Raw genomic sequence first — 25,823 nt, 5'->3', positions numbered from 1 at the left:
TTGTGTAACAACAGGCTTTAAAGCCCTCTTAAGAAACATTGTCTGATCTGTAGCATGGGACTCATTCGTTTTGTTGTTGTCGTCATTTTACTGAAAACAAAAAAAATGCACAAGACATTTCTCCAGAAATCTGTAGGGTACTTTGGAATGTCTTAAAAAAACCCCAACAAACAACAGACACCACGACAGATTGGGTAAGTGCTCCATCCACTCCTTACTGAAGGCTTGTTTCTGATGTAAAGGAGAATGTTGTGTCTCCTGGACACGCTGTTGTCCCTACACTGTCTCACAACGTGAATTGCACAAGAATTTCAAAACCAGTGCCTAACCTTAGGCTCTTAAATCTATATTTAAGTATTCAGAATCCAGCTGCTTGTTGCTCAGCACTTCTGGATGCCAGACCTTGGATTCATTTGGCTGAATGCAGATCAGAGGAAGACCAGGCAAGGGACAAGGAGAGGCCAATGAGTTAAACCTGCAACATGAGGACAAAGGTTTCAAGTCCCTGCACTGCCCTCCAGATGAGCACTGTTGATGTCTATTTATTTGTGCAAAGTAGAAGAGGTCCATCACAAACAAAGAAAAAGGAAGAGAATCTGCCTGCACTGGCTGATACCTGCTGGAGCTGAGAAAAACTGGATTCCAGTACTGCAGCTCAAGAATAAGAGTCTTAACTGGATTTCACAGGGGCTTTTCTTGATTTTCTGGGTTTGTTGTTGATGGGAGTTTTGAACTGTCTCATTTTGGTCCCAGCGCAGACTAGAAACTCATTTTGTGGATTGCCTTTGTATTTGCTTTTGCAGAGGTGCCCTCCTGTCTTCGCACTCAGCAGGAAAATTCCGAATTCTCACTTAGTTTTCTCACAATCAGAGCTGTTGGAGAAGGTTTGCTGCCCCATGGAATTGGCAAGATGCTCCTTCCTGAGATGCCTTAAGGTTGCCATTGACCCCAGGATGGCTGCAGAGGGCAGGGACAGCTGGGGCTGCACAGCTCCCACCACCTGGCACAATGGTCTGGGGAAGGAAGTGCTATTCTAGCTTGTATCCTCAGCCCCTTGGCTGCTCACCAAAGTATCATAACTCTGAGCAGGACAGGCACTCACACCCAGCAAGGGCACAGGCCGGATGCAGGGGACAGGAACTGGGGACAATGGGAACAACGTGGGGTGCAGCAGGAGCCACGAGCTGTCCTGTGCCTTGCCCTGGCCAGCAGCTCCTTGTGCTGCTCCTTCACGGAATGGTGTGAACTGGACAAACCAGCCTCACTCCCTTGGACAACAGCTTCTCCTCCTCTTGTTTGAACAGTGCCCACAACCCAATATTAATGTTCCTATAAGTGGAAGTTGGAGGATTCTTGCTGGTACAGAAGGAAATTTCTCAGCCACTGAAAATCAGCCAGGACGGGAGTGCTGGCAAGAAACACCTTGTGCTCACTACTGAGCATGGCCTTGTGGCTTTTAGATGAGTCCTAATGGCACTAGTAATCCACTTCCACTGTTTTTAACACCTGATTTATTCTTAAAAACACTTGGCATTTACTGTTCTTCAAGCAACCTTTCTGCATATTTGGGACAGGTATCCCCAGCGTTCCATTTAGGATGGACTCCTGCTCACTTTGGGTCCTAACAGCACCCAGAGAGTACCCAAACTACTCACTCTGTCAGTTTGGTGGGAACACCACTCATGAGCCATGGGATTGTCTGCTCTGGGCTGTGGTGCAGCGTTGCACATGACCCCAAAAAAGCAAAATGGATATTAAAGAATGCTTCTGACACAGCTGGAGGTTTGCTCTCCAAACTGACTCTGTCCTGCTTGCACAGTTCTGATTTCTTTATCCAGGACTGACAGAGAGAGTGGTAAAGGTCAGACTCATATACGTGCCATATCTGGAGGCCAATTCTATGAGTAGAAGGTTCAAAGGCTGCTGACCTGAAATGTTGTCTGACTGAGAGCAGCCAGAACCCAGACCACGAACACTTGAGTCGTGTCACTTATAATACAAATGTGGTTTTTCTCTGAGCATGAACAGCTACTACACTCCAGGCTTGATCCCACATTTGGACATCTTTCCTTGGATTCAGAAGGTTTTCAGTGAAACTCTGGGTTAATTGCATTCCAGGCTGGGTGTTAGTGAACATGTACAGCTTTATTGTGTACAAATGAAGAGTGGTGAAGAGCAAACAGGGATGAAAGATCACATATAAACTTCATAAGTGGTGCTTTACAGCCCACTGTTTCCTCCCTCACAATACATCCCTGCCCATATGAGGGGAGTTGGAACTAGATGTTCTTTAAGGTCCCTTCCAACCCAACCCATTCTGTGATAACACATGAATTAAGTTGTATAATTTCCAGTAATGACAATTTATTGTGGTCCCACAAGGTAGAAATACACTGCACTTCTATTTTACCTGGCAGATAAGCAGCTCACATTCTTCTACAAAGAGCAAATTAAAAGTTATGCCTTTGGGGAACCAAAAATAGCTTACATCAGAAAAATACCCTCTTTGTGAGTACAGAATTTTTATTGCTGGGTGCCAAAAGAACCCTCCTCAGAACTCAGACTATCCAAAAAACTCCTACATGCCACCTTTGCAACTCTGTCGTGTTGGCAAAATCCATTTTTTAGTATGATTTCATCCACTGTGATTTCATTTTGGTCTGATGCCAGTGCCTCCAAGGACATTATACCAGATTTGAATTAACCTTGCAAGCAGAGTCTGTACCTTTGCATTACAATGGTGAATGCAACGATCACTTCTTGAGGAGTTCACCCAGAAACCAAGGTAGAGGACTGCCAGTGACTTAGTTTTCCATTATCTTCATACATTTTAATTTTTCTCAATAGTAGCTAAAACTAAAACCATACTAATTGACTAATAATTTAATCTGTTTTATTTTTAATGATTACAGCAAACCTATTTCTGATAGTCACTTGCATTGTCTTTTTCCACTGAACTGCAAGTGAAGACTTAATAATGAGACTTGGGATTTTATTCCATAAGTTGATCATGCAAAGGCAAGCACCTCGGAAGTCCAATCTTCCTTGACTCTGGCTTTAATATCCTTGTTTACATTTCATTGTAAAAATGTATAGAGTAAAAATAACAAATATTTGCACTCAAACTGTACACAGAGAGCCCAGGAGCAGAAGAACATGCCTAACACTGTCTCTTGCCTGTCAGAGCACAGCTGGACGTGTTTGCTTGCCCCACAGACCAGAATAAATCACATTAATTCACATTAAAATGTGAAAACTTAAGAAAAAGGAAGTATAAAAGATGTGTGGAAATGTTCAACTAAACAGCTACTAGATCTTTGGATTATAGCTCAGCTAAGAGACACCAAGTACAATACAATCTGGATTCCAACTCACTGCAACCAAATTATTGCTTGCACATAAGGGCAAACTATAGGATTGGGCACATCCTAGTCCACTTCTGATTGCATGACTCTAATCATTCCTTTCAATTTATTCTGGTGTGAGGCTGAACTGTGAAAGAATTCTGTGTGATTCTGTCCTTTCTAAAAGGACCTCCCCATACAAATGGGCCACAGTTGGAATGTCAGGTTTGAACAGCTTGGGATGTCCGTGTGTGTCTGCACAGATGTTTGGAGATTGGGGCCCATGGCCTTGGTTCTGTGCTATGTACAGGAAAAGAAGGAAACCCAGCAACCAAAATTCCAGAAGAACAGCTGGAGAGATTTCGTTGAACAGTTCATGATACTCTCCTATTATCAAATTCTTTTTTTTTGGTCTAGAACCCAAACCTTGCTCTTGCTACAGGAGCCACCTCCTTTGCTCTGCTGAGAATTTTCATTTAATGTAACAGGAAGAAGAGAGATCTGCCTTGCCAGCAAACAGATGTCCACAGAGAAGATTTGATGAACTGATCCATTGCAAAATCCCTCACTGCAATCCTTTGGAAATTCAGATGCCCTCCATCCTTCCTCCCACCCCAGCCTAGTGGCCAAAACTTACATACAGAATTATTACTGTAATGTTTTATAGTCACTGGGAAAAATATCCATTTGATCTTACAGAATGATGTGAAATGAATCTCTGGCCTCAAAAAAGAAAAAAAAAGTCTATTAAAAGTAGTTCTTTTTCCTCCCTCCTCCCTCTCCCAGGCCCCTTTTGCTCCCCTCCCCCAACAATAAAGGATGTTTTGGAACAGCCTTTTCAGGAAACATTTCCACAGCAAAATGCAGCATCATTTATAATATTTAAAGCTACATTTTTGTTGAGATGGCTTGGCAGGCTTTGCTTGCAAATCTGGCAGGATATGGCCAGCTGAGAGTTCGCACTAACAAACCGAGGATATGCTGACACAACAGAATGCTTTAATCATCATTGCAGCAAGCAGGACAAGATCTTCTCCTGCCCTGCCAGCTCTTCCCAGTGTGAGAACCAATGGTGCTGCGTGTTCCTCCTTCCCTCCCCTGCCTCTGGAGAGTACAGTTTTCCCTTGCTGTCTCCACTGAACTAAAAAACCTCGTTGGGTAACAGCATATAATATAATGAGAAATGGATATTCCTCTTGGCCAATGCTGTTATGAAAGTGCTACCCATTTCCAACACAATAAGGAAGCTTAATAATTAAAAAGAGAGTCCTTAAACAGTATATGTCTCAACAGAAGGACTATTTTCACTTTCAGCTAAAGCTCTTTTTAGGCTTTACCCTTTTCTAACGCAGAGCTGAAAGCTACATTCAGTTAGCAAAATCCTAATTAGAAACGTGTCCCATTTCAGAGTTGGGAACTGATCTTAGCCATTTGCATAAACCTGTTGAAGTAAATTAATTTCACATTTAAAAGAAGCCCTGAGGAATTTAAACCCCAAAATCTAAGAGTCACTGCCTTGAGTAACGCTTACCCAGAGTAAGACTTACCCACAGAATCTCCACTATATGATCTGGCTCAGGCAGCCCAAGTTCTTGCAATGCTTTAGCACAGGATTTGATACATCAAGCAGTGAAGACCTGTGCTGTGAAAGACACTGTGAGCTGGACTAACCATTCCTATTTCGGGAGCACATCAAGGTACAGACACTGTTTCCTGGCTTTGTTATACAAAAACTTCTTGCAAACACAGAGTCCATAAGGTAAAAATAAAGGTAAAAACCTGTAAGATCCTGTCTGGGGATCCTGAATAGGGCAGCAAAAAATTCACTTACTGCCTGGTCTTGGTGTGTGTGATCCTTGGAACAGTGCTGGTGTCTGTTAGGCCAAGTCCAGCTGGACCCTCTAGTCTGGTTTAGGAACTTCAGGTGCCTTGCAGACAAGTAAGTAGGATCAGGATATGTTTCCAAGATGACACACTGTGCATGTTGGGAAGAAGGCTTGATATCTTTGCAAAGTGTGCAGCTTTTATACAGAACAGAGCTTGGGATACCATCAGCAGGGATACTCTGGGGAATCCTTGGAGCTGAGAGGGTGTTTGCAGGGTCTGATGAATGAGCACGGTGAACCTGCACCATCTCCATACCCTGAGCTGCAGTTGCTCACCCCTGTCTCCAGCTCAGCACTGGGACTCGAGGAGATGTCTGACAGCTCAAATATGGGGGAAAATCCAGCTGAATTGATGTGCTTGAAAGCAGGGGTGTGGCAGAAGAGGACTGATGAGGGAGAGGACCAGAGAGCAATGTAGGTTGGCCAGAAGCAAAAATACTTATATCTAAACAGTCTTTGTGTACTGGGAAATGAGACCTTTATGTTTTGAGGCAACTGTCATAATGTATGAGGAAAAGGTGATGAACAGCAGCTTTTAGTGTCTGCAGTTCTTCCACCCGTAGATTACTGGTAATGGTTTCTGGTTGGGAGCTGTGCTATAACTGAATGGTGTGTACGTCCTTGCTCAGGTGCACACACACATATAACACAATACTATATTGCATCTAGAGTTTTGGAATCATTTCCTTCTTTCTTCTGTTGTTGGGTCAGTCACTGACTCCTGATTCTTTTCTTATCAGTGAAGATGTGCTGCCTGGCCACTCTGATTTCACACTCATATCCTGCATATCAAAATGAAAAATTGGAAATTCAGAAATTGTTTTCCCTATAGTCATTTTCAGGCCTAGGTAGTGCTGATAAGAGTGAAAGTATATTGCATATATTGACATATTGGACACATCCCTGTGCAGCTGATTTTTAATCACTGTAGGAAAGGCAGTTGGAATGGGATTTATGATGAGGCACTTCATTTTCTCCAATGCTTGGATGAAAACCTGAAGCATTTGCCAAGTGTATGACTGACCCTGGGGGCTTGGGGGGGGTTTCCCCAAATTTTTGTTTTCCTCCTTCTATTAATCTCTAGCTGCAGCTTGGTATAGCTTCTGTTTACAAAGTTGATGTTAGGTCCAGTTAAGGCAGAGATATTACCTCTCATTTAACAGGAAGGAAATCCCTTTAAAACATGCTCAACATCAAGAGAGAGTTTACAACTGCAAATCAAATCCGAAATCCCGATCCCCCAGGGCTTGCTGACCTGTACCCCCAGTGACTGACCCCCAGAGTGGGTGTGCTGAAGTGAAGCAGGGCAGGGCAGGCCCGTGGCACCTCTGAGGTGTGTGACACAAGTAATGACAGGAGTCACAAGGAATTCCATTTTCCAGGACTGCCGAGGGCCGTGTGTGTCAGGAACAAGTGATGTCGGGAACACACGGCCCAACCACATCTTTCACACGGGGCTGGAAGGTGATTAATGACCTGCATGGAAACTGCTGTGATTCAAGTGGTCTCAGCTGTCTCTGCTCTAAGGGTGGTGATGCTGGAAATGATTTTATCTCTAAGTGTTCAGTCCAGGCTGCTCACAGCAATATTTACTGTTCAACTGGTCACCAATGAACTTTGTCTGAAGAAGGTAATTTTCCCTGTTTAATGGGGACTTTTGAGCTTCTACAAGAAATGTTTTGCTGACTGGTTGAAGCCTGTCCTGGTGAGGGAAATGGGCAGGGAGCTGCTGGATGTGTGCAGGAACACCAAATGACTTTCTCTGGACACGATTTACCTCCAGCATTTTTCTATTGGAAAAGCAGATGAGTGTAAGACACAAGACAGAGTAACAGGTCAGAAGCTGTAAAGCCTGTGGGAATGCTCCAGTACCCCACTCAGCACATCATCCCTGAAGATGTTATGATGTAGTGAACTAAGGAATGACAGTGCAACACAAGCAAACTGAAGTTCTTCAAAGGCAGGCACGTACCAGCCGACTGCTTCTATTTTTGGGTTGTTAAATGTTTTTAGTAGCACTGAAGATCAAAACCCAAATTGTTCATTTATGGCGTAGCCCATTCTAACCAAAACTCCAGAGAGTGTTACAACCTACTTATGAACTCCCATTAGCAAGTTTTTGTTTTTAATAAATAAAGTCCCATAGAAACAGAAAGTATTTACAATTAGATCAAAATTCTGAATAGAATTCACAAGAGAAAATGCTATTTTTTGAGAAAATGTTTTCATATCCTCATAACAGTCATTTGTTCTAAATTAGTACACAGCAATTGTCCATTAAATGAACATTTTTCCCTTAAGACCTATTTTTGTAGAAAAGTATTTTAGGCAAAACTTGTTAACCATGATGTAACCATTTAGAATCAGAACATTTCAGTGATTAGTAATTCCCTTAAAAAATTAACACTTTCCATGGCTTGAGGAAAACGTGATGAATTACTATCAATATGTAAGAGAAGACAGAATGTAGGGAGAGCAATATATTTTATTAGAGCAGCTTATACAGTTGAAAGAAAAGTGTAGGCTTTGGGGCATTCAGTCCCTTCATCCTCACAAAGGATAACACCCGTTCCTGCAAAACTGTCCTCTCTTTCATCTTAGACTGTTGTGACAACGATTACACCACGAGCCTCCAAATATATGGGTTGTTGGACTGAATGGCTTAGACACTATCACTGCTAAACTGCCACTTTCAAAAGTATTGCCCCTTGCAATAGTTGAATGAAGCTCTTTGGGTTAATGTGCTTCTGGGTTACACAGATTTGTTTCCTGTAACAAAGTGCTGAACTCAGTGTCACTGTCAGAGCACCTCTTCCACCCTCCTTTTCAAACAATTTTCAATATTACTTACGAAAGACCATGCCCTAGATTCTTTGTTTTTTTCTTTGGAGCTACTTCTGAACTTCCATTTCTACTGAAGCCAGTGGGAAATTGGATTGTATGAGAAATGCAGGCTCAGAGTAACAGTTTTTGCTGTGTGTTACAGGAATTCAGTGTTGGAGCTGTGGTCCACCTCAGTGCCAGTTCCTCTTTGATAGGTCCTCCTACAGGAGGGGATGACCTCTGTGATTTAATAGAGGTTCTCCCACCAAGTGAGAGATGGCAACTTTTCAAATGTCCAGTGGAAAATAACTTAAAGAAGAGAGAGAATAATTTCTTTTGAATTGTAACAGCCATAAATTAGTGTGCATGGAATTCCTGTCAGGATCTGATGCTCAGCTGGCACAACTTGCCTGTCTTGAACTGTGCAGAGACCCTGCAATCCTGAGCATTAACGTGCAATGCTCCACCTGCTTCAGGGCAATCCTGTCTGAGTTACTGAAAGGAGCTCATTGCACACTCAGGAAGAACAAAGCTGTTCACTTTGGCCTCCCAGTGACTTCATGCCAGTGCAATGTCACCTGTGGGCTTCAAACCTCGAGGCTGAATGATCCAACTCCCCTGTAACACTTACAACTGACCATAGGCCCAGAGGTTACCTGAAATAAAGACTAGGAAACTTTTCCAGGTGTAGAAGGCATGAGCTGAAGGGTTTATTTTAATATTTATCTCTCTCATCTTCTTTATGGCATAATTTGCAGTGACTTATATTTTCGAGGTCTACATTGGGAGTAAAGCCAATTTATACTCCCTGAAGATCCTACTCACACAGACCCCTACATTACATCTTTGTCCACTTATGTATCCCCACTCAACTTGTCTCACTAAGTTTAAGGCACGCTTTTTGCTACATAAATAAAATATGGACATGGGGAGGAAACCAAGGATATTCAATTGAAGACTGCTCCTTACTTTGATATGTAAGTCACAACTGGTGGCTTTTTTCCCCAAAATTATCTCTTCTGGTTCACCACTGCGGACCACACCTGCCTGACTTTGGGTGTCACATTCTCAAACTATCAAATGTGGGCAAGCAAAATGTGATTCTAAGTGTAAGCAAATTTACCTATTGTTAAATTTATTCACTCTCCTGTGCTTTGCTCCAGTGGAATTCTCAGGTGATATTATAGGGCAACATATATAAGAAAACTCACAATCTCAACAACAGTGAACATCTCCCAGCATTCTTGTTGCCAGTGAAGTCAAACTCACGTTGCAGGGTTTCCACTACAGCTGTATCTTCTCAAGAATTAATTCAAACCTTGCTTTTATTCAGGAGGAGTCACGTTATTCCAACTTTCTATTATGTTTTTGACTATGTTGTTCAGTGATAGTTCATCAAATAATTTGGGAAGGTCTCAGGCCAAGAGTTTTGTACCAACCTATTCCAAGTCAGTAGTGCATATTCCTTAATTAATTCTTGAAATAGTATCTAGTTTTTGGGTTTGCCCACAAATGATGGGCCTAAGTCTTACTGCCACTAAGCCCTCTTTACAGCTCTGTTGGTGTCAAATCATGTCACGGAAGGCACAAACATTGTCACAGCTGACACTTCTAACTTTTGCCTTTTAAACTCTCACAGGAAGTGGCACTAAGCTGTGACTAAATTTTATTTTACTGCTGCCTCGGGAGCACAAAGTCGACTGTAACATTAAAATGTTTCCCTAGAAATGTTCAAGGAGAAAGACTTTTATTTAGTTGAAAATTTAACTGCATGCTTAACCAACTTGAGTGAAGCATCAATCATACTGGACAAGCAATTTTAAGAAATAAGATAGTTAAAAAATTAATTCTGAAAATACTGCCAACAATTTCATGATATAGATATTTTTAATATTAAAAGTAAATTGTAAATGTGTCTTTATAAACAATATGCATAAAATAGATCTACTATACTAAGCTCTCTCTTTTTAAATGCTGTTTCACAGTAATTTCTTAGGTATGCAAAGTTTTCCCTCAAAGAAATAGTGCAATCTGAAGAACATACATTATGTCAGCGGATTAGAACTACTCTGGTCGTTAATACAAGTCTTTATAGATTTCCTGTAGGAGTGGATGAAGGCTCATGTCTGTCTCGGTTTTCTTTATGATTTGCAAGAGCTGCACGTGTTCTGTTACAATCTGTCTGAGGTCCGTCATTTTCTGGAGCAATTTTGCAAAGAGCTGTGATGATTCTGGGTGGTTCAGCTTCAGCTGGAGCTCCAAAGCTTGCAACAGGTTGTCTTGGATGTCTTCAATGGGCTTCACATTCAACAACCCTGGGCGATCTGGGAAAAAAATCAGGAGTTTTGAGTTTGTGAAGAATATGGAAACATCGACCTCATGTCTTAATTTCTTAAACATTTCTCAGTATATTAAGCCTTCACATATGGCACTTCCTGAGAACTGTTTGACAATCAATTAATGTGTTCATTTGTCAGATTTTACTGGAATTTGCTCAAAGAAGTTTTAGGATTAGTCTCAGAAAGGGTTCAAGCATTTTGCACAGCGCAGATACAGAGACAGGTTTATACTCCACTACAGTGCATTTTCCACAGTAAACTGGGAGTGTCTGTGGAAAGGAAGAGTGGGACACTGTTGGGGGATAAGCAGTCCCAGGATTCTGATACAGTGTGTGTAATCAACATCCACTCTGATGGATTTGCATGCAGCTGCTCCCATTAAAGGTGTTTCCTGCTGACGTGGGTGTGAACCCATCAACGTTTACAAGGGGCAGAAATTCCACTTCTGCAGTCGCAGGAACCTGGGACGCTCAAACACCACAGGTTCAGTTCTTCTCCACACCCCACTGCAGCTGCTATTAGGGAGTTTGGTTTTTGCATCAGCTCCTCGCTTAGGCACAGACTAATAGATGTGGCTTGTGCAGAAAATGCCTTTTCTGGGCTCATGCCAACAGCCAGTTGTGCTCCAGCTGGAGGAGCCTGGGCTGGATGTTTCCAGCCACAGTCAGTACCTTGTGCTGCCACAGCCCAGAGGCCCAGGGCAGCCTTGGCACAGCTGCTCCTTCAGCAAGAGGCAGAGTCTGTCTTTTTTAACCACTATTATCCTCATCATAATTAGCTGTTCTCTTATTTCTGTCTGTCCCAAAATACATTCTTAAGTGGCTGCAATTACTGTTTAACAGAATTTGTAACATTTGTTTTCTAACTTGAGGTAATAAATTATCTGATTCTACAGCAATGAAAGTTAACAAAATGTTCGATGTCTAAGCAATCAGAGTTGCTTCACGTTGTTAAACCCTCACATATGACAATGACCACCATGAATTTGTTCCTGCTAAAGTACTTTATACTGGTAACACATCCTGGTTGCAAGAACACTCCATGAAAAAGGAATCAATAATTTAAATAACATTTGCTGTGTAGCTATGAAACTAATTTGACGGGTTGATCAATAAAAAGCAGTGCCTATATCTTGCCTTAAATTACATCCCCAAAGCAATAATTTCATTTCAGAAAGGACAAGAGGTTGATCTCTATTAAAAACTTTAAAAATAGGGAGTTATTTCCTATGATTTTAGTAACCTTTCTGTGCCGACAGTTCTACTAACTCAGCTTGACTCGTGCTGTACACTAGAAAAAAAGGCCAAGAGAAAACAAAGCTCTTTATAAATACATTGGGGTTTTACTTCACGGGGAAAAAACTGCAGTGTAAACTAAAAGGCAAAGTTGGCAGGAAAACAAATGAGTATACACAGCCATGAAAACAAAGGTCACTGATTAGGAAGGGATCCTCAGTTCTCAAAGAGGTGAGCTCTGGTGATAGCTTTTCACAAACAGCAATGATGGTAACTTTGAATCTGGATCCCAATATTTGTTTGCCAATGTACTTGTCTTGCAGACATCACTTATTTATCCCACTCAACCGATAACACCATAAAATATGGTTCGGAAAGTCTTTAAGTAAGCATCTGCAAGCAGAAAGTTGTCTCCAAACAAATGGTTCCTTTTTATTAATTTCCTTTGGCAATATTTTCAAGAAATCTTTTTTTTTAGATGGAGAATTTTTGATCAGTGTTAGATATTTATTTTTGATTACCTGAATGCACTGCATGTGCTGCAGAATTTAGTTGCCTTCTTTATGTCTTTCCATAGCTCCCCAAATTTCAGAGCTTCAGAGTTGTTGATAATTTTGGGTTGCGATCGCTTTAAATTTGCCTCATGTGTTGCAGCTGAACTCTGAACCAGCTGGGGCTGACTCATGTGCAGGGAGAGAAAAATCAGAAAGCACAAAGACTGTGGCCTTGATTTCCTCTGAGATTAATCTCCATTTGCCCCCTGCTTCTCTGTGGGAATTTTTAGGGTGTTTTTCAGAAGTGAATCCCCATTCAAACACTTCTCCCCAGTCAACTTTAGAGCCCAGGAGGCAACTCTGCTGAGTCCAGAACTTACCAGGGAACCCCCAAATTGGGGTGCTCGAGGTCAACTGAAGTTCAGTGAGAGTGTACTGGCTAAAATCCTTAAAATCCCTTGGAAAACCCAGTCTGGTGGTTTTATAATGACCCAGTGGAACCAGAGTCAGAAAAGATGACTATGGCAAAAGCCTACGAGATCATCAGATGTTATTTTTAAATAAGCCAATTCAAGAGGAAGGAAAATTCCCATTGAAGGAAAAGGGATATTTCATGAATGAGAACTTCAGGATATGGACCGTATTTCTGGGGTGTTGACAGTTTGCAATACTTTCTCAGAAAAAATTTCTTGCAGAGGAAAATGCTGTTTCTGTTCCAAGAAACATATCAGGAAAAAAGGAAAGAAGAGGCAAAAGCTTTAACATCCAGCTATTATGGTATATTTCAAGCTCTTATGATGCATTTGGTTATGTACCAAAAGGTGTGTTTTGTGCAGTAGGGAGCTGTAGAAAGATGTGGCTTGTAGAAAAAAAATACAAAGGAAATGATTAACAGGAAACCTTGGGAAACATTCAACCAGAGAATAGGAAGAAACAGAAATGGGAATGGGAAATTGAATGTGACACTGTGGTGGAGGCCTTTGAAGAGGCTGAACGAGACCAAAAACTGCTGTTTGAAAGCTCACAGAGAAAACTGCAAAGGGAACTGATGAGGGAAGGGAAAGACAAAACCAAGGAGTTTCTTATGATACAATGAAATTTGGTGACAGAAGCCCAAATAGTTGAAATTATTCAGGTGAGAGATAACTAAAAGTGATTCAACACCACTTTCAATCCTCCCTGATACACAAAGTTTAGTGGTTTTTTGAAGTTTAGTGGTTTTTTGTGAGCTGTTTGTGACCTGCCTTTTAACCATGTGCCAGGAGAGTACCATGTTTCCCTTTTTATTATTATGTTTCTTAATCCAGATTTTCTTTATGTTTTAATTCTTTGTCACACAGCTGCTTCATTTGGTTTGAAAATTCTGCAGGAAGCTGTTGTTCTAAGTAAGAAAATGTTCACAGGAACTGGGAAAGGCTGATTGCCCCAGAGTTCTGAGTACCACCGGTACCCAGTTTGTGTAAATTGATGTTCTTTTCTGTCTCAGGGGAAAATACTTTGTTTATTTACTCACAGATTTGGATGCTTCTTTCCTGTTTCCTAACAACAATTACAATATTTTTTCGTGCTCCTCACATATGAAATTGCCATCTGCATGTCTTGACATTTTAATATCCTTGAACAAGTGCATTTTTCATTTAAATACACGTACTAAAATCTTATTATGGTAAAACAGGCAAAGATATGACTGAGTGAACAACTGTGCTCCTGTTTTTGCTGAGGTAGACATGAGTCAGCAGTTTGAGACAGATATGAGTCAGCAGTTTGAGGTTTTTCTTCTGAGACTGTCACATGTCTTGTAGTCATCAGGATTTGGGTTCAATACCTACAGTGATTATCTGCAGTTCTTGAGCTGATTATGAAGCATTTCATTGCTCTAACAAAGAGCAGGATTTGTGTAGCAGTCAAATATGAACTATTTCTTGCTATTATTCTGTGATAAAACCGCAAATATTGCTGATCTCAGAATGCAGCCAAATTCTGGAATGCAGTGTTTGAACAAGCAGCAGGGATTGAGGCTTAAAATTTCCTGTAAAGAACACACTCAGAAGCGAGAAAAGTGAATGCAGCAGCATCTCTGAATTCACATCCCAGCTTTATTGCACCTGGGTCTGTACAGGAATATCCTGCCACAAACACTACTGTACCCAAACACTGTGGGATCCTAAACACTGCAGAAGATAATACACCAAAGTTCATCCATGACGTGTAAACATGCTACAAAATTCCCTTTGGAGCTTTTTCTGTATTTGACAACAACCTGTTTGAGAAATTTACTCTGTTTATAAGTCTGGGTTATCCCAGTAAGGTTTGGAGTATTTTCTTTTCTGCCCAAACAGAGACATCCAACTTGTTCTCCTTAAGCCTTCTTCTTACGATATTCTTATTATTTTGACTCAGAGATACATAACATTTTTAAAGATGCCTCAAGTTCTTCAATATGTATAGCACAGCACTCACTGAGGATGTGTCTCAGTGGCACAGAGGAATCCAATGGGAAGGAAGAAGATGTCCTACCATAAAGCTTTCCAAATCTCATTTAGCTGAAGTGTATTTTGCAAAGTTACCACAACTAAAAGAATGTTGTAATAAGAGTTTGCCATTGCTATTAATGGCAGAAAGCATTTCTGTTGTACAAACAAGGTGATATCCTACTGCTCACAGTGTCTCTGCCTCATCAGCATTAAATTCAGAATACAAGAACTTGTTTGCCATTTTTGTTGTTTTATAGCACCAACAGCAAGAAGAACTCTTCAGTTTTGCAGTAATGAGTTCAGAGTCACAGTTGGAGTCATTGAGACAGAGTGATGCTGCACTGAGCAGCTCAGAGACAGTAAAATGAGCAACTGTGGAAGTACATTCATTCTGTTGCTATTGCAGTTTATTTGTCAGCCTCTTATTGTTGTTACATGGGCTTTTTGCCTTTTTATGTCACAGGCAAATACAGCTGTTTTGATATCAAAAGGTTGAACTGTTTTATAGGGTGTGTGGCAAATTCCAAACACTTCACAATGAAAAGCTTTCTACATGTAATGTTCCAGCTGGAATTATCTTTGTCTTTCCCTTCTCTTCTTCTTTGTAGAGCTGCACAAGGGCCAGCACCCCTGAGCCAGCAGCACTGGCAGAATGTCCCCAGGTAACGACAGATTCACTTACAATGACAGCACCTGCCTGGGTGTTTTCTGGTTTCACAAACTGGTTTTTTTTAATAAAGATATTTGTACACAGGATTTCTTGAAGGGACTTAAACATTGCAGTATTCCTGTAGCTAGTAAAGTCCTAGAGGTAATAAGAACTGGCTTTGAAATCCTGGTTTCAATGAAATCTTCCTGGTTCTATATTCATGTAGTTCTTACAGAAATACAGTTTTGCAAGGACAGAGCTCTTACAGAAACACAAGCATGTGAGACAGCTGAGAAATAGGACTTTAGTTTCATACCACATGAGATATTACAGTCCCACAGTTCAGATATATCTCATATCTGGCCGTAAAATTCATGATAAAAGCCATTCTATAATTGGCAACAAAGCTCAATTGTTTTCAAAATATAAGCTCAGTTTTTACAAGTAGCCACCATGCTTTTTTGGAAAAAAAAACCCAGTTCTAAATAAAAATAGTGAGATCTTTGTTATCCAGAAATTAAAGGATTTTCCTAGAAAGGACTGATTTTATATATTTATACAGATTTGCTTCAGAGACTTAAGAACTAGTGATTAAAAATCAGTAGTTCTTTACAGATCTCTGTTTACAAATGATTCTCAAAAAAAAAAAAAAAAGACTGGTTGATAAATCCAGTTCCACATAGTCAATTACTTTATGTGGATCGTTGTCCTCCTGCATTCTAAGTTGGAAGATTAGTCACATTATATCTGTTTCCTCTAATATAAACCAAACACTGCTGAAGACATGGCTTTGTAGATTGCCAGTTCCCTTTTTTCAATTAGGAGTGAATTTTGAGAGGCCTTTTTCTCGTCTGTCAAATTTCAATATATTAAAAAAGGCAAATTATTGGCATGTTTTGTGTAGTGCCCTAATGTGTTTGTGTAATTTCTCCTCCCCCATCAAAGCCAACAAAAAAATATACCAGTAAGGTGTTTTGCCTTCCTGAATTAATGCAGAGTCCTCAGGGATCATTGTGTTCAGAGGTTTGCACCAGGAAATGTCTTCTGGGAACTCTCCTTGTTTGAAGTGGAATTAGTCGAATAAACCATATTGTGATACCACATTTTTACTGAATGAAACACAATGCCAGGAGGAATTGTAGGTGATTTTAAATGAAGCTATACATAACAATGTGCTCTCAGCAGCATGTTTGTTTTTAGAACAATAGCATGTGGTTGTGTTTGATTGCTTAAATGTAATTTAATAACAGAATCCTCTACGTTGCTCTGCAGAGGAGCTGAATCCAGAATATTCAGCACATTCCTCCCGTTGATTTCTGCAGTTCCTTGTTAAGCCAAAATACACACAAATCAGTGGGGTAAAATTTTATCTATGCAACATCACTAACTTGATAGCGTTGGCCAAAGTAAGAGTTTGAAATGTAGGTCTGATATCTCAAATTCTCAGCAGAATGGTGTCTAAGCGAACTAAAGTCCCAAACCAGAATAGTGACATCAGCTCAGGAACAGAGAGAACACACTGACTGGCTGCAAAAAGCTGAAAATTCAGTGTCTTTTTCAGTGAAGTGTTGGAATGTGTGTAGTCTGATACCTGGGCTTTCAGATTCATAATTTGCTGAAAGCATAATATGTAAAGAAAATACAAAAGGGGCAGCTGAGGAAACCTGAACAGAGCACGTTAGGCAGACACACAATGCCAGTTTTCCTCAGGCATCAGGAGACCATCTTTTTCCTGAAAAATGCATTTTTTTCCCCCTCCCTTTTAAAGGAAAACATTATCTTGCATGAATGAAAAAAACAATAAAAAGCACCATAACAATCCTGCAAGCCCAATACCACGCATATTTTGAAATTGTTCTGGAGTAAAAGCTATTTCTGTACAATTAGCCAGCCACACAATCTAATTGCAGGTTTGAAAAAAATCTCATGCAGAATTTTAGCTCTTGCCAGTGAAATTCCACCCTTCCTGTTTTCCCAAAGACAGGCCTGATTTTGTTTTCTACCTAAATGAACTGCTGATTCAGCAGGCACTTCTGGCTCCATCATTAATAGCAAGTCATTTACATTTTTACTTTCTGTCTGAAACTGAAAAAATAGCAAACAACTTTAAGAAAGTTGAAAATTACTAAAAAACCTATGTGTAAATAAACTCACTCCCACCCTGTAGTGCTGAGGACTTTCCTGTTTGGACAGGAATGAAAAGTGTCAATTACATCATATAAAATATCATATTAAATAAGAGAGCACTTACCTCCACTTAGGATAATAACAGCTATAAATATTGCCAGGTCACTGTCATCTAATTCCAGTGCATTGAACTTCACAGCAAACTCAAACTTGGGCTCCATAAAGTCACAAAAAGGTTTTCTCAGGCTCTTCAGAAACTCCCGTGTCATGAATCCTTGTCCTTCAGATATAAGAACTCCATCTTTGTTCATCAGAGAAGCCAGGAGAGTGTATATGATCTCATGGACCCCATATTTCAGGAGAGTTACTTGATCATTCAGGTCGAGGTTGACAAAACCTGGAATGTTCTTGGCGAACTCGGTGATCTCCTGCACGGCCTCCACCGAACGGAACTGGCAGCGCTGGAAGATGCGGATGGCGACCTCCTTGTTCTCCTCCTGCAGAGGGGACACGTGCTTGCACTTGATCTGGTCTTCTCCCATCATCAAAGAGTTCATGTCATAAATTACAAATGGCTAAAAACAGAAGGAAAAGGCAATTTACTTCACATGTCCTTTCTAGGAACACTTGGCTCCTGAGAAACAGGAGTGGCAAACAGGGGTTTAACTCATCAGCACCACTCAGGGATCTACGAGGGAGCTGCCAAGGGAAGTTGCCCCTAAATAGGGAAATTTTCCTAAACCTGTTCAAACACATTCCTCACAGCATTAAAATGAAAGGCCTAATAGTTCCTAAAGATTTCTCACATGGTCTGTGAATCTATGTTAAAAAACCGCTTTGGACTTTGGCTGATATTTTTAAAAATAATTTTAAAAATTTGCGGGGGGTGTCAAGAAACACTATTTTAAAAAATTCATGCTTTTTAGCTTTTTCTTTTTTTATTTGCTTTTTGATTTACAAAATAATTCCAGAATTGGAAGTTTGGAATTCTTAACAAAACATAAAATGATGCTCCTTTTACCTGAATTATAATGGCTTCTATACAACAGAATTTGGTAAGTGCACAGGGACCTGTTTGCACTTCTGAGTATATAACTTCTTTTTTGTAAAAAGACAGATTTTGATTTCTTTTTTCTTTTTGATTACTTTTTTAAATTATATTTTGATTCCTTCATATACTGCCATGTTGTTTTCAAGTTCTTCTAGGAAATACTACAAGTAATATTAACTTTCCAGTATTGACTATCTGATAAATGTAGTGTTTTGCTGTTAATTCCTTTAAAAACAACTAAGTTAGGATATATTTAAACCCACACAACTTGCCTATGGAAAAGAAAACACAAATAACATGATACAAACTACAGCAGCACAAATCAGAACACAAGCAAGAGTTTGTGAAATAAACTCAACTGGAAAGAAGCGATTTTGAAAGCAGATTAGAAAAAGTAGTGCCAGAATATGTTCATTGGAAACAATCTGTTTTGGAATATGCCAAAGAAGCTCCTGGTTTTAAAGAATTGGTTAACTGAGGATTTCTCGAGTTTATTTAAAGAATCATTTCTTTACAGGATGAATGACTGACTAGTTCATCGCTGCACTGAACAAATATTCACTCATATAAGTAGGTTTGTTAACCTACATGATTAGTTAATTAAAATACAAGGAATTAGAGACCAACAATTGGACTAGAGAAATGCTTTGTAAAATTTCTGATTATAGATTCTAATGCCTTATTCATACAGGTGTGCCTGTATGAATAAATCATGAATGAAAATCATTCCCATGGTTTTATATTCACTTTATATTGCAGAACAGATTCAAAAATAACCCAGCCCTTCCTATACATAGTCAGTGGTCCTTTCCCACAGAATTAGGTTCTAGAAACTCCTAAAATTCTATCCCTTTTTGATTAAACCAGTTTCGAAGTGCAGTCAGTGCACAGAGCTGTCTGTGAGCTGAAATAATTGTATCCCCAGGGGAGAATTTCAGCCTCCACAACTGCCAGTTAAATCCGTGTTCTGCTGCTCCAAGACAATGGAAGTGGCACTGCCACTGTCCCAGGGCTGCCAGTCCCAGGGCTGCCACTGCCCCAGGGCTGCCACTGCCCCAGGGCACTCCGACCTCAGCCCACGGCACTCACTTCAACGGGGGGAGCTGTGACATTATTTTTCCACTTGCACTAAGGATTTGAGTGTGAAACTGAGAAAATAAACACACCACACCAAGGAAAGCCAGGAGGACAAGGCATTTTTCAAGAGGTAATGACATTTTGGCAGCAGGAAAGTTTTACACATATACAAATATACATATGTGTATTTGCATGCATATGTGACATAGGGGAATACCAAGACTGTAGAAGAGGCTTTTAAAATGCATGTTTTAGTAATAGTAGGGCATTTATTTCTGTTGTTTCTAGGAGAGCACCAAGTCAAAGAAATCTAATCTGGCACAGTTTAAAAACTTTTCATAAAAAAGGAGAATGTAATTGATGGCATATTTATATTTTTTTTCACACGTATATATTTTCACATATATATAAACTCAAATATATATATAAAAATTCATATATATGTATAAAAACTCATTTATAAAAATCATATAGAGGTTTAAATTCACATATATATGTTTACATACATATAAACTCATATATATATACATTCATATATATATAAAAATTCACATATATATATATAAATTCACACATATATATGTAAATTCACATACATATAAAAATTCTCTCTCTCTCACACACACATATCTATATATCTATATCTATCTATCTATATATGTAATTCACGGGCACAGACGTTTGTTAAGTACCTAGCACAGCAGAGCAGCAAAGCACACATTGATTGAGTTCTGTGACAACTTTACAGACCCTTACAGGACACAAGTAGGGTTTGTGGATGCGCTTGGGACCTCAGAAACAAACTTTCTGGAAACGTCTGGAAAATGGAAGATGAAAACACTGTAGGTGCCCTGCCCAAACTTCTGTCACCTTCCACGGTGGGCAGCTGCAGAAAAAAGGATCAGGCCTGGTGACGTTTTTAGGATGAAGAGGAGGAAACAGGATATATAATTACACACCTCACTTCTATTCCTTTTCCCAATGCAGGTACATAGTTATTAAAAATTAAATTGCTGCATTAATTCTTTCCCAGTAACTGAGTTTCTGGTACAGAGAGGGAACTGCAGAAAGCCAGGGAAAAAGCAATGACCTCCAAGTGGGCTTAGCACAGCAGTTTCTGCAGAATAAATAAACCATGTAGTTCAAACTTCATGTATTCCATGTTGAAAGTTACTCAAATTGTGTGTCTGCCATATTTAAAGTTTTTAAGGGAGGGGTGCAACCACTTTACAGACAACATTGAAGTCAGTATTTTAACTGCTTTTAAAGAAAGGAAGAAAGCCTGAAATACCTCCAAATTCTTTCCTGTCTTTGAACTTGTTAAAGAAAATAAAATACAATCTCTGTTGTAATCCTGACAATAAAATTTCTGACAATGATTCTAGAAAATATATCAAACTAGGAGTTATAAGTTTTGGAAAACTATTTTGCTCTTTCAGTATTAAAATAGTGAGAAAAGTTAAAACCTACCAAAATGATCAATTCTTATTTATCCTCCTTCTCACTGATACAGAAGAGTTTTATGCATTGCCATTGAAGTTTCCAAGGCAACCCACAAATACACATATCATTATTTCTTACTTTTCCAAGATTTTCTTGTACATTCTCCTAAAATTCAAATTGCGCCCACACAGAACCACAATTTGACCTGAGATAACCCAGTTAAAAGCAGGAAGTCATCAGAGCATCATAAGAACGAGCATCATAGCTCAGGCTGGTGATGGTGTTGGTGCTGGGAATCATTTGACACTTAGGAAAAGGAATATTCCTTTGGGTACAGCTACTGCTGATAATACACTGTGATATGGATGTTTGAGTAGGACAGCAACCAATTCCTGACAGCTCGATGTCCACCTCAAACAGATAGTGTGGGAGATAACCTTTGGGGAAGGAGAAGGAAAACGGGAAGAGAGGATCAGAGAATACAAAAAGGTTAAGATGACCTTCAAATTCTTGTACTGGTTTCAAGTATTTTATTAGGTGAACTTGGAGTTTTTTCAAATAATGTTTACTTATTCTATCTAAAAACATTTCCTGTGTTTCAGACACAGCTTGAAATATGTAACTGCCAACAGCAAAGTTGTTCTTTTTTTTTTTTTTTTAAAGACATGTGTTGTCAGCGTGGTAAATCATTTACTCAAAAGAAAGGAAGACAAAAAAAGAGGGAACTAACTGATTTGTCTGTCGTCTTTCCTGTCAGGATCGCCCTCGCCTTGGCTTTGGTCAGGGGGAAGGACTTGATGTATGAGTCATACAAGTGCTTAGCCAGCGCTCGCAGATCGGCCGACTCGGGGTTTAACTGGTCAATGTCGCTGGAGATCTCTGCCAGGAGCTTCTCCTTCTCCGCCTGCGGCATCCGCCCGAACCTGATGGCTGAAGAACAGGACAAGGGGTTACTGGGGCTGTGCCTGCCCCTCCAAAAGCACACCTGAGGAGCCTTTGCTGGCACCTTTTGTTGTGGCCTCTCGAAGCTTGTACTAAACCAGCGGTAAGGCAAGCGAGAAAGGAGGATCTTCTCCAGAAGTACAAGCAAACCAGCTGAAGAGCTTTAAAGAAATGTAAACAAACAAACCTCTAAGAGGAAATAATCTATGTGCCCAAACCTTGCTTGGAAATGCAAATCTGTTGTCAGCTCACCTGACAGGGTTGGTGAAACGCCTTGATTCTGCCTCCAATCTAAATAAAATCTAAAGAATATTTAAGATATTAAAATTCTGTTGGCTTAGGGTAGGAACCACCTTTCAGCTTTGTATTGTTCAGGGCAAATCACCATATAGATCTCAGATTCTTCATTTATTTAGAAACAAAGCCCTCACATGCCTTGCAGAAATAAATTCCTAAATAGTTCAGCAGAACTTAATGTAGCAAGTGCTAAAAAATGTTACCATAAGAATTATGGAATGAGAAAGTGGGTTGTCCCGTGAAAAAAAACAGCCAGAAAAGACTGAGTTCTTCACGGTACCTCTATGTATGTGAAGTGTTCAAAGAACACAAAATGGTTCTACCATCATGTGATCTCAAAATTGCTCAATACTAACCCAGGGTAGACTCTAAATCTCCTACTTTTACACCCATGTACTCACTATCCAAGCCACTATTTATTCATATGGGGACTGAACTGGGTCATATTTCAGATGAGCCATCAAGACCAAGACTGATTTATCACATGATATTTTGGTAAACAGAATTGATTTTATATTATGAAAACAAAACAGAACAAAAGAGCATCAAAACAAACAAACAAACAAACAAAAACACAGAAAGAAGAAATAAAAAGTTTGTATTTTGGCCTTGGGGGAAATAGAAACATTATGAATATTTTTTCAGTGATTAGTGTCTTCCTTGGATAAAGCAAAAGTGCTGTTAAGATCACACATATAGATGATTATATTAAGGGTGTTTATTTTGGAAAGGACTAGCCACTTTTCTTCTATGAGTTTGCTTGCAATGTACTCATGGGCAAGAATGACACCTTTGTTCAAGAATAATTATGCCAGAAAACATACCCCCCTCTCCATTTTTCATACATTATGTTTATTGATCAGTTGTCTTATTTGATGGCTGTAGAAACAAGGTTGTTTATTTTTGCAACTGCACTACATTTCCCTTTCAGCAAACTCAGTCTCAGGATGTACGTGCTGCATATTTCAGATTTGCTTGGTTGTTCTTTATTGTTGGGTAGTTGAACACCAGTAGTTGGGAGTCCTAAATCTCACTGGCGTAGGACTCCTTTTCACCAAGGTTATCCCTACAAACAAGGGATAAAAAAAGGGGACACACATTGTTTGAATATTAACTTAGCTCTAAAATAGCTTGTACATTCCCCAAGGCATTAAAATCATCAGGAACTAATTTTCATCTTTCCACCTTTTTTTTTTCTTCTCCCCACTCCCCTTTTTAATCAGGTATCTCCTGGAACATTCTTAGTGATATGGCACAGTGTATATACCAGCTGTGCCCCTGATTATTGACACACAATTGTTCAATGTAGAGATTTTATTGAAAAGATCAGGGATTTCCAAAACAGAGATTGTTTTGTCATTAGAGAATAAATAAGCTCTATAGTTGTATTATTTTAAAGAACAGAAGCCAGACTGGTAACAAGCACTGTGCTAGAAATTCAGACATTCAACTAGTGCCTGTTTTTTCAAGGAAATTCACTGGAATCGCGAGGGATAGCTTCTTCTTTAAAACTTACAGAAGCTTTCCACATTCATGTATTGATGTACTCTCGCAAGTCAGCGTCAAACAGTCTTAGTTCAAAGTGACAGCATACTATGCATGCCATGTTTTCTAAATATGCCCCTTATCCTATAGCTGGATCCCTGTGCAGTCTCTTGTCTCCTTGGAAATAATAAATAACAACTTACACTGAACCTATTTTTTAAATGCAAAATAGGATTGACTGAGGGTGTTCCAGAATCCCATTTCTGGTGTGCTTATCCCCAGCAAAGGGCATCAAATTACCTGTGCAAAGCAGCCAGGTGTTATAAGCCCCAGTGCTTCTAATATAAAATTCTTTCTATTAATTTACAGATTGCATTGGAATTCATCATACTGCAAATACTTCATTTACTGTTAATAGTTTTAGAGTAGATACCTTCTTTCACTTGCTATTTATTTTTATTTCGTGACGGTGATACTTATTTTCCTGAAAAGTGCTTTGAGATGTCTGCTTGAAAAATATTATAAAAGCTGAATATTATCCATTACTGCGTTATTTTTCAGTACTCTTCCTTATTGGAATCATGTCTTATTTTTGTTTCCATCTGTTTGAGACACTGTATAATTTTTATACATACAGTCAAAACCACATGAGAAATTAATGTTAAATCAGAGAATTGTCTTCACTGAGCTAAATTTTATGAATGCAAACACCTTTATGCATAATGTACTAGGGATGGAAAGGCCAAAGAGGCAGAGAAAGACTATTTCAAATGACACATGATTAAAGCTGCATAGACATTTGGTATTTATTTCTGAGGAATACTTGGCATGGGGGCTCATGAGGTAAATTTTTCTACAAAGATAATATTCCTGGCTTATTTTTTAAAAACTATGATTTTCAATTCCTTCTCTGTAAGTGGAAATGGAAAAACCAAGTGCCACAGTGGGGTTATCTCTTACTGCCCCAAACTTGGGGTGAAGTCTGTTATGCATCTTTATCTTTTGATGGATCTTTTGTTTATTAGCAATCTGTCATTCCCACATGTGGTTGTTTCTTTCTAAATGAGTGGTTTTGGGGTGCATTAGTATCAGTGGATCTTTCGTGACCCACTTTTAAACACTGTCCCTATTTCATGAACATGAGTGTTGGGAAGATTTCTTATCTAATTCATGAATGATGAGAGTAAAGGTTCCTAAAGAAAAGGTGATCAGGACTCAAAAGTGTATTTTAAATATAACAATTCATTAACAACATGGAGAGTTGTAAATCAAGCATTCTTATCTTACAGTTTCATAGACATAGGACTTACATTTTTTTAATGTTTAGAATATATTTTAAAATATTATATTGGTTGCAGCAGATTGTGTTAGATGTTTTATAGCATTGTGGGCAAAATGTGGGGCAAAATTCAGTTTTGTGAGACCAGCCTATCGGTTTCCTTTTGGAAAAATCATTGTCATTGTCATTTTCGAGGGACTGACACAAAAGTCAGGCCCCAGGAGGTTTATGGAAGGAGTTTGGAAAGTGAGATTTTGGATGAGAAGAAAGAAGGAGGGACTGATGACAATGCTTACAAAGGTTAGGTTGGAAAAAGAGTTCAGAGGGTGGATAAGAACTCACAGTACTTCTGGTGGTTGAGGAAAATTTCAAGGATGGGTGACATCCTTTCCTGCTTTGCCCTCCACCTTCCCTGTGCCCCTGGCCTCATCTTCTGTACCCTGGACCACTGATCCTCCTTTCTATTCATCTCCTCTCTCCTCCATCTGCCCTCAGCCACTGCCTTATTTCCCAGGAGCCTGGGAAGGGGATCAATCCAAATCTGTAGGGATGGCAAGGGCAGGGACAAGCCCATGAGCTGCTGGAATCAGGGCTTGCTGCTCCTGCTGAGAGGGTGGAAGGGCTTCAGGTGGCAGCTTCTTTCCCAGCAATACAAGATGCTGCAAGTTTGGGCATGTGCCCGCAGCTGGAACATGAGATCTCTGTCTTTCCTTGGGCAGTTATTTCCTTTACTTGCATTTGCAGTTCTCCAAATATCAGTAATATAAAACCAATATGGTAAGACACTGTGAAATATGCTACTTTACATCCTCCGGCTTTCTGTGGAAAAACTAGAATATTTATCCTTAATTACAGATTTTACTGCCTGGAGAAGTCAC

General features: G+C 39.6%; 1 protein-coding gene across 2 annotated transcripts in view; it reads right to left on the bottom strand.

The window, feature by feature from the left end:
• Positions 1-7,697: 7,697 nt before the first annotated feature.
• PPARG (peroxisome proliferator activated receptor gamma) overlaps positions 7,698-25,823 on the bottom strand; it is a 56,728-nt gene continuing 38,602 nt past the window's right edge. For both annotated transcript variants that reach the window (XM_027748524.2, XM_027748525.2), the window contains exons 5-7: positions 21,673-21,872; positions 17,496-17,946; positions 7,698-10,377 (exon numbers count right to left, since the gene is read on the bottom strand). In XM_027748524.2, the coding sequence (XP_027604325.1) occupies positions 10,130-10,377; positions 17,496-17,946; positions 21,673-21,872 (899 nt within the window). In that variant the 3' untranslated portion in view covers positions 7,698-10,129. The remainder of the gene's footprint in view (positions 10,378-17,495; positions 17,947-21,672; positions 21,873-25,823) is intronic.

Source organism: Pipra filicauda, unplaced genomic scaffold (assembly GCF_003945595.2).
Source record: "Pipra filicauda isolate LSUMZ 115617 unplaced genomic scaffold, ASM394559v2 scaffold309_size868695_pilon, whole genome shotgun sequence".
Classification (NCBI taxonomy): Eukaryota; Metazoa; Chordata; class Aves; order Passeriformes; family Pipridae; genus Pipra; species Pipra filicauda.
The sequence above is the reverse complement of the archived record's forward strand: the minus strand, read 5'-3'. Positions and strand labels throughout refer to the sequence as shown.